General features: G+C 44.7%; 1 protein-coding gene across 1 annotated transcript; it reads right to left on the reverse strand.

The window, feature by feature from the left end:
- Positions 1-3,024: 3,024 nt before the first annotated feature.
- On the reverse strand, positions 3,025-5,752 carry tmem177 (transmembrane protein 177). The gene is made up of 3 exons (XM_060040105.1): positions 5,665-5,752; positions 4,883-5,155; positions 3,025-4,693 (listed from the first exon to the last, which is right to left on the reverse strand). The coding sequence occupies exons 2-3, from the start codon at positions 5,081-5,083 to the stop codon at positions 3,965-3,967; spliced, it is 930 nt and encodes a 309-aa protein (XP_059896088.1). The 5' UTR covers positions 5,084-5,155; positions 5,665-5,752; the 3' UTR covers positions 3,025-3,964.
- Between the last annotated feature and the right edge of the window lie 4,405 nt (positions 5,753-10,157).

Raw genomic sequence — 10,157 nt, forward strand, 5'->3', positions numbered from 1 at the left:
GGCAGCCAATCGGCGCACAGAAGAGGGCTGCGACTCAAAAGATGTGGCAGTGATGGTGGTGAAGGATTACGTCATTGAGAAAAAAAAAGGAGGACATTTCATTACTGCTCTGCAAACATCGATCTAAAAAACACCTAATTAAACACCCTATAGGACAGTCCGGCCTGGCCCCAGACGGATTGTTTATTCGGGTTAAAACAATGGAGCCCGATAAGTGATGCATCACCCACAAAGGGGTCAGTGAAAATCGCAATAAGAAGATTATCGACAGCAACTGCTGATATTAATAGTGCACAGCGTGTACATTTAATAATATGCAATTGAAAGTACGCATGCAAAAACTAATATTAATGTGAATGGACTGGAGCAAAACACTATCGTAGACGTGCATGAACACATTTGGAAGAAAAGAGAAAGATAAAGATTCAGGGGCAGATATGGTTCAATCGTACGGACAGAATTAGAGAGCAAAACTGGCATTTAGTCATACGACGTACATTAGGGTAGAATATGTGTAATGCAATGTCACTTGAAAATGCTGCAATGATAAAACCCAGTCAAATTTGACGTCTGCCTATCTCAGAGCACTTTCAGGACTTTATTTGACAAATGAATAGAAACACCACAACATTGATATTATACCGGGCGAGTCAAGGTTCTATGCGTGTGCAATACGAGTTTAAATCCACGTCCAAAGCCACGAGTGAGCACAATAGAGGAGTGTTTTGCAGTGCACTGAGAGTGTAAAGTGAGTGGGATTGAATGGACCAAGTGCTAGATACAGTCACTGGCTTGTCCTGCTCATTAATTAACAATAAAAGCCTTCCACTGCTTACAATACAATCCTACCCGAGCACGACCATGCGTCATGACAACGGGGCCATTCAAACACACAGCTATCGCAATGTTATTTCCCATGTATTCGGTTTGCATAGCTCTGCAAAGAGCAACTTGCAGAGAGGGGGGAAAGTGACAGTGCTAAGCTAAGTGGCTAACGCTGGTCTTACCGTCATAAAGTGTCCCAGGGGCGTCCAGTTTTTAAGAAATATAAAGTTAGTGCAGGAGGAAAAGATTTGTGGAGGGCTGGTGTGGACCGAACATCCGAGTTCAGTTCACCCGCTGCGAACCGTGCCGATGAAAGCCGAGCATCATCATCATCATCTCCTTCTTCATCAGTCGGCCAGAGACAGGGCCTCCTCCTCCTCCCGGCTGGATCCTGCGACTCGCTCGGCGACGACCAATAATCCGCCCGCAAGAAGCACTCCCGGTAACCATTGGCTAACCTACACCGCCGGCTGGGTTCTCAGGCTCGGGAGACGATGTGTTTCGTAATCCCACGCATGTGTTGTAACGCGAAAATACGACAATAGACGTTGGATTGGACTAATTCACCCAGCGAATTAGACTGGCGTGTGTGTGTTGTTGCGTCTTTCCGTCGCTCCGTGGTCATTGCTCGCCGAGCCTCTGCAGCTGCTCTCTGCTGCCGTGCGATTCACCAGCACGGCAACGTCATGACGCAATCCTCCTCCCCACAGCTACGACTTGTGGGGCGGGGCCGAACAGGGGCGTGGTCATGGGATCTGAGGCGCTTTATTTGTTTTTCTTGTTTTTTTCTGCCAAAAGGAAAAACAAGGTGTCAACTGCTGCAGCCAAACAATTTGTGAATGGTAAGGGATAGGTACACAAATGTACGATCTCTAGTTTTATTAATGTGTTTTACATAGGAACACACACGGACACACACACAGATGCACATATTAACGCACACACGCAAACATACGAACACACACCCGCACACAAACACAGACGCGAACACACAGACGCACCCCCCCCCCCCCCCCCCCCCCACACACACACACACACACACACACACTCACACACACACACACACACACACACACACACACACACACACACACACACACACACACACACACACACACACACACACACACACACACACACCTACAAATAAGTTCGACTTAAATAAAAAAATAAAAAATCCCAATGCCGCATTGATCCTGAGCCATCATTTTATTTTGACCCCTCGTGAAGAGCTTGCTTTGAATATATATGTTTTCATCATTTCTGAAGCAGACGGTAATATCACCTGCATACACGACTGAACAAACAGCTTTATACCAACTATTCATTCAGAATTGTAGAATGAATTCCACGTGCCAACCTGGGCTGTTTTGATTCTACAGGGGCTAAGTTTAGGTTATCGTAATGTAGGCTATGCTTCCCTCACGTGGCTCAAAAGAGAACTGCAACGCTTGACCCAACGCAACAATGGACCATTGTCCCTCAAAAAGCCATTGAACGACGCCAGCAGTTAAGTGTTTGAGCCAACAATACGCCCTCTGTTGTTGACATACTTATCTAGAACACACTTTATAGTCGAAATAGAGGGGCCAACTTATCCAAGCAGTAACAGACAATCTCTTTGTTGAGTCTGTTCTCACTGTGACTTGGTCTAAATGGGGATGGAGGCAGATTCTTGACGACCTTCTCCTTTTCTAGAATTGATTATGCTTCTTAATGGCACCTTATCAGAAAACATTATCCTTCTTTTCAGTTATGAATTCTTTTTTTGCGTTTGTGTTTTGTATTCTTGCCAGCTGCTTACATCTACATGCAAATTCAACCTCCTATCTATTGCGTAGAGACTGCACAGTTGATGGTTAATTAGCATGTGTAATGAAATTCCCCAGGTTCTATTTCTTCTATTTTTAGCATAGGCCTACAGGGCACAGGAATTGAGTAGTAATTAAAATCCCTTATCATGATCTCATTTATGTGCATTAATAAGGGACCACCTAGGACCCAATACACACCATGTGAAGCGACACAAGAGCCAAAATAAATGAATATAAAGATTGTTGTTATCACATGAGTTATTAAAAGATGATGGTTTGTTTTCAAGTTTGTGGCATTTTGTCCTTGTTTATATTCTGAGTGTACTGGGAAATGTATACATCCTGCAAATGTATGGGATGAATATACAATGGAAGAGGCCGTGGATCCTATACTTATCTTTTGTTTATTAAGTAAATAACTACAATAAATACAATAGTGGAATATCATTTGTCCAGCAGCTTTATCATCTTTGTCGTCAGTTGAGACGAGTACAATCGTCAGTACAGTACGTTGCATTTTATATAATAAGGCATTCACGGTCAACTGGTTCCGTGGCCTACTCGTTAAGTAGTTAGACTGGTAACCAGAGGGTGACCAGTTTGAATCCTGACCGGTACACAAAAAATAGGGGGGGGGGGGGAAGAAGTTGTGCTGCAATCTCCTACATCCTCATCCACGGATGAGGTGCCCACGAGCAAGACAGCTGCACTGCGGCTGCCCGCTGCGTGGAGTTTGCCAGTGTGCACGTGTTCTCTCGGATGGGTCAAAAGCCGAGAAGGAATTGCCCAAAAAAAATAACTTAACTTAATAATCTGTAATGCCTATATATAAAAAAATATGACCGTGTTACAGATTATGATTTAAGATTCTAGGGACAAAACATGGGGTGTTTCGGAACACAGAATATTGTGAACCCAACATTATCTCTGGTCTGAATGTTCCACCGTTTGCTAAGACAGGGTATGATTCAGAGGAAATGAGGAGTTATCGTTTATATCAGGTTCATGCTGCGAGGACCCAAACAGTGAGTCTTATGTAACCTTGTCATTCCTAGACAGCTTCTCAAAATCTATAACTTTGTGGTTTTGCCGAGAAGAAATAAAATGAAGTAATCTCCTTCTGGACTCCATCCACTGATATCAGATGACCCCAAACATTTATTTTCTTTTTTTCAGTTTAAAACACAGGCCACACCTTGGAGGAGGGTATGGGGGAGAAGCTGGTAAACAAGTCACCTTTCTTTAACCGAACACGGATGAGAATATTCTCTCTCTCTCTCTCTCTCTCTGTCTGTCCCCCTCTCTCCCCCTCTGTCCCCCTCTCTCTAGGTAGTGTTTTTCAGCATGCTGAGGAGTCCGTCCCTCCGGGAGGTGTAGGGGGCATGTTTGAGCTTGAGGAGGTGGGCGGGAAACAGATTCCCATTCACCGCGTACATCTCCTCCCCCTTCTGCCCCATCAGTACGCGTAGAGTCCGGTTTCGGCTCAACAGCTTGTTGTAGAACTCCACCCCTCCGCGGGCGTAGTCGGGTGACACGGCGGCAGCCCGCCGGTCCGAGCCGTAGTCCACCCACTGGCTGACCGTGTCGGCGGTCAGCAGGTATGTCACAGCCCCAAGCCCCAGCGCCGCCAGGTTGGCAACACCGCGGACCAGCGCCGGCCTCCCATGGAGTCCCAGCATCTGCTTCAGGACTACGCTGTAGACCCACACCCCGCCCAGACACACGGGGGCCACCACCGCGCTCACCACCGGACCCCCGATGTCAAGCCGGGCCACCTCCCGCGCCACCGCAAACTTCTGAGCGGCGGGCGACAAGACGAGTGAATCGCGGAGAACGCAGCCCGCCTCGCTGTCCCACGCCACCGCCTGGCCGTTGATGAACACGCTGCGGTTCGTGATGCCGCCGGCGTCCTGCGCCGTGCTGTTGAAGTTGGCCGGCAGGCCCACGTGTGCGCCGGCGGGAAGCCAGGCTGCGCCCGCTGCCACAGGGTGGAAGCCGAAGGACGCAAAGCACGAGTATCGGGCAGGAGATCGGACGCCGTAGTCTTCCAAAACCTAAGGGGAGTAACAACAAACACAAAAAAGACAAGATTTCGACAGATAAAAGGATCTGGTAAAGGAGTACACAGTGACAATTCATACTAGATGTATATGTAATCAATTAAAGGGAAAATATAAATTGGACATTTGAAGGATAAAATGGGTGATAAACACATGACTTCAGTAGAATAGAGTAACACACACCTGCCGGAAGAGCCCTTGTAGTTTGTCGGACAGGGAGACTGGCTCTCCTTTGTACCAGGCTTGATAGAGTTGTCTGAAGGAGAGGTCTGGGAAGGTGTGGTAGAACATGTTAGCAGCAAACAACCCGCCACAGCTCACCATCATAACCGGGGCGCGGTACTTCTGGAGCAGAACACCGATCTTCAGAAAGTTGGAAGACATCTTGGGTTCTTCTTCTTTTATTCTTTGTAGGGGATCTTCTCAAATGGGCGGATGTCTTTCATACAGGGCCATCTGTCAATATAAAGAGAGTGGTATGAAAGCTATAGGTTTTAATAAAAGTTCTCCACAAAGCCTGTGTTACGCAGTAATAAGAGTTTTATGTTGTACAACATATAAACATATGCATGGTAAATCCGTGTTCAAATAGATCTCAGATCTTTTGATGTTCAGCAGCAGTGCAACAACAACCAGTCGTACTCACCAACATTACAAAACGACCTGCATATTAATGACATTGAGATGAGACTGAAAAATAATATATAGATAATATATTCCTTATAACATATAAAGTGCATATTATCCAATATATTTATATAAATAGTATGCTCACATATGATAGTGTTTGTGACGTAAGTCATTCAGTTGAACAGAATAAGAAGCCAGCTGTTACTAACTAAAATCGTTCTTCGAAATGTTCGGTTTCGTCACGGCAAACAGAACGGCCATCATGTAAGAGAGCATGGATTGTGAGTGTATTTTTAAGTATTAGTAATGAAGTATTAATTGTGTCGCAAACTCACATGTTTGGAAGCTTCGCAAGGACATTCAGTACTGCCGCAAACTCGAGCGCTGTACACCGAATGGTATCGCGACAGTTTACGACAATACAAATCGACTATCATTTTCGCAAATGCTGTTATTATTATTTTCTAGATGTCGAATTCAGTCTTATCTCAACTACTCCAACTCACCACATTATCATGTATGTCATGTTATGCCTATATTTATTTTGATACATAACCATCTTCATTAAACTCATGTGGTTTTGCCACACAGATACACGCGCGCGTGCGCGCGCGCACACAAACAAAAACACACAGACTATGGTTAAAGTCAGACACTGAAGGATGGATGGATCATGCACTTTCTGATCCAGAACTATGCGTGAACCTCTGAGGATTTCAGCACATGCTTAAATAACCTTGCAGCCAGTATTAGTGTAATGGGTGAAGCTGTGAGAGAGAGGCACAGGGTGCTAATGAAATCTGAGGATAGATGCGCAAACCTGGCCACATGCTCCAGTGCTACCTGCCGTGAGAGTGATACTGGTGTGCTGTATATTTTAATTGGTGGTTGCTGAAAATCATAAGTAATAATAAAAAAAAAGAATTCCTGCAGAACTTGTACTAGATGACCTCCCCCTGAATACATGTTCCTCGGGATATTATCAAATATTCACAAAAATAGATAAGGGCTTGTAAAACATTAATTTATGTTGTCGGACTCCCAGCCAAAAGGTTCTGGGTTCGAACCCCAATGCCCACAGCCTTATCTGTAGGCATCCCTAAGCTAGATGCACCTTACATGCTCATTAATTAAATGATCTTTCAAAATTTAATGTAAGGGTGTCTGGATAAAAGCATCTGCTAAATGGCAAAGAGTAAATAGTGATAGTGATAGATCTTTCATGGACAACAGCCTGGAGGATGACCTCACTGGCAGGGATGAACAATATGATGCATTTGATCTTATCGAAAGGATTGCTCTCACTACGATCCTCCCCTTTATGAGCACAGAGTTGCTTTGAGTCCTACGTCATGCTGGAAAACCCACAGTATTATTTGGCTTGAAACCTGGAAAAACGGACCTGAAATGTTATACGTACATAGATAATAATTAAAATGATTATCTTCTTCAGACAATGTGTGTGTGTGTGTGTGTGTGTGTGTCTTTGTGTATGTTGTGGTGACCCGGTGCTCGGTTGGGCCGGGTTCCACAGACAAAACACGCTTGGCATTGGGGTTTTAGCCATTGCAGGCATTTATTGAGTACAATCCACTTAAATCAAACCATGAAGGAGACGCGGTCTCTAGGGCCTCCAGGCTCTCTCGCTCGCTCTCTCGCTCTCTCGCTCTCTCGCTGCCACGAGCACTTCCTTCTTCCTCCCGTGCCGTGCTGTGCTGTGCCGTGCTGCTGTCTTCGACCTCCTTTTAAAATGGCTCCCCTGCCACCGGCCAGGTGTCCACCAATCACCCTGATTGGGGCGGCGACAGGGATGCTCTCCGTCGCCGGCTGGTGGGTGGGGGTGGTATATCCCGTCCCTCACGGTCCCTCGGGCCCGTCCAGGCCGAGGTTTACGTGGCGGGATGCCACAATGTGTAAGTGTAAGTGAGTATGTGTGTGTCCTTTTGTGTGTGTATTTCTGTGTGTGTGTGTGTGTGTGTGCAAGTGTGTCTGCGTGTGTGTGTGCGTGCATTCTCCCTGCAGTGAAAAAGATCAAGTCTGAGGCTCTGATCCTACTGGCGCAAAACAGCTCTCTTTGGTCTCCATGGAAACAAGCAGGATCCAATGAAAGCTCTATATGTGTGTGCGTATGTGTGTGTGTGTGTGTGTGTGTGTGTGTGTGTGTGTGTGTGTGTGTGTGTGTGTGTGTGTGTGTGTGTGTGTGTGTGTGTGTGTGTGTGTGTGTGTGTGTGTGTGTGTTTCAATCTGAGTCTTCAAAATGAAAGCCTTATTCAAATGTGCATTTTCTCCCTTATTCTAAACACTGTACACTATTCTATTCTGTTCCATTATATTATATCTAGTGATGTGAGGCTAGGACATCCTGTGTGCATGTGAATACGATATCTATATGAATACAATTTCTTATATAAGGTCGGGATGTTGGGCAAGAGGACCGTATCATAGGGGTAGCACGGTGGCTCAGTAGATAGCACTGCTGCTCCACAGCACAAAGACCCTGGGTTCCAACCCCGGATAGGAGGAACTTTCTGTGTGGAGCTTGTATGTTCACGGGGGTTACCTCCCATACCACAAAAAAAACATGCAAGTTAGCACTCTTGCCCTGCCTATAGCCAAGGCACCACATCTGGAGTTGGTTTGGAGGCGCTACTCTGTGGCAGCCCACTAATCTTAGCCCACTGCTATTAGCTACACCAAATCATCGTATCTTCTGCAGGAGCTCTCCAGCACTTTAAAATACATTCACATATTACATGTCTTCTAAAAATGGATGAAAATAAGATGTATAATACATCTCTCCTTTTGTTTCATTGCAGATTCCTGTCCTCCAAAACCATATACTCCGCTCCACGTCTATGGTGTTTTTCCGTGACTGTCTAGTCCTAGTGACTCAAAATACGATGACAAGGAGGAATTTAACAGAATGCATATGTTTGTTTACTGTTATGAGTCACTATTTAGTCATTCAGCAGGCTTTTATCAAAGGGACTTTCAGTGATTTCAGTAACATGTCATTAATGAGCAGGAAAATGTCAAGCGTCTTTCTCAGTATAATTTGAACACACACACACTATCCTGGTACACTATCCTGTTCTTCTACTAGTATATATAAACACACTGTATGAATACAAGCAAATTCACATACAAAGGTCCACATCTTCATGGACAATCGTCATTGAGTTGCATAGAAATCTCCTTGTGAAAAGCAAGTCCCTGTTATTACTGTGTGATTCGCAGTTGGAGCTGCAGTGAGATGAATCAACCATACCACACCGGTTTCTCTGATCAAGATAGGGGGAAGGTCATGAGGGTTTGAACTTTCATCTGACTAGAGGGTGTTGGGGGGAAGGCTGATGACAGCAGGCTGGTGGCTCTGGAATCAAACCTCTAACCTCTAGCCATGTTCTGCAGTACAGAGAGCGAGAGGGAGATGGAGAGACAACGAGAAGAGGGGAGAGAGAGAGAGAAAGATTGGGGAGAGAGCAAGTGAGAGCAGCAAGAAAGAGTGAGAGAGAGGAGGAGAGATAGTGATTGAGAGATTGTGAATGAGAGAGAGAAAGAGAGAGAGAGAGAGAGAGAATTAGGGGGGGAGATAGAAAGAGCAAGCCTTGTGTACATTTTAAAAAGCTCCAGCAGATTCCCTAATGAAGTGAACGGGAGGGAAACAAAGCAATCAATACTTAAATTAAGATCAACCTGCCCATAAGTCAAGTGAGTGTCCACTTGACCAATCAATCACTTGACCAATCAATTCAGCACCTTTTGCTTGCTTCCCAGATGTCCACCAAAGCCTTGATCCATAGAGGAGATGTTGCAGTACAGGGACACATGTAGCCTCAAGAGGATCCAGCTACATTGAAAATATGAGTTCCACACAGAGACAACATTAATGCATCAGTGATATGATTATCTGTCTCTGTGTGTGTGTTTGTGTGTGTGTGTGTGTGTGTGTGTGTGTGTGTGTGTGTGTGTGTGTGTGTGTGTGTGTGTGTGTGTGTGTGTGTGTGTGTGTGTGTGTGTGTGTATTTGGATTGATTTTTTTATATTGAGAATGATTGATACCATCTTACATCTTCTATAAATCCACTGCTTAAGCCTATATGCTTTCACTGGTCTCAGCCTCACGTGGAGCTGTCTTTGGATAAAAGCGTAAACAAATAAATGACTAAATGTTAATGTGTTTGCTTGATTTCTTCAGGGTGTTGGTGGGTGTACCTCCATGCATTTTAATTCAGATGAAACCACAGATGGCGTGTGTTTGTGTGTGTTTGTGCTTTTACAGTTTTTTTCTATTGCTTGAACACGTTTTGCAAAATTTGGCTCATTGTGTCAAAACTCAACACACAAGCAAATAAGACAACAACACTGGGAAATAAACCATTCACATCTATGTCAAATTGAAACTCGGCTATCGAAACCTAACAATTCTTTGTAAAAATGGCACTCTGATGTCAAAATGAAACACACTTGCATCATATGAATACACTTTCAGATCAGCAGCAACACATTGGTCTACTTTATATAAAACACTGCAGTCTTTCATGTTCACTGTTTTTATTCAGCACCACAGAGGGCACGTTTTCACCACAACCAAAATAAATACTAAATACTGTATATTGCTCTACTGTACATTACAGTGCAGTAAATACAGTTTGAGCAAAAATAAATAAATAAATAAACCCTATTGTACTGTGAACACAGAAAAACATGGCAATTGTGCATGGGTGGGCTTATGGACCCTGCCGTCTGTTGGGGTCTGGCCATAGGATCTCATCAACATCACAAGTAATATTTTCTCCGCCGCAAAGCATCGGGGAAAATATTGCCT

The sequence above is a fragment of the Gadus macrocephalus genome, chromosome 20 (genome assembly GCF_031168955.1).
Source record: "Gadus macrocephalus chromosome 20, ASM3116895v1".
Taxonomy (NCBI): Eukaryota; Metazoa; Chordata; class Actinopteri; order Gadiformes; family Gadidae; genus Gadus; species Gadus macrocephalus.

Excerpts from the sequence above, each read along its gene's own strand:
- tmem177 (XM_060040105.1), bottom strand. The coding sequence starts at position 5,083 with ATGTCTTCCAACTTTCTGAAGATCGGTGTTCTGCTCCAGAAGTACCGC. Across the intron at positions 4,694-4,882 it reads TACAAGGGCTCTTCCGGCAG|GTTTTGGAAGACTACGGCGT; the intron begins GTGTGTGTTACT and ends TACTCCCCTTAG.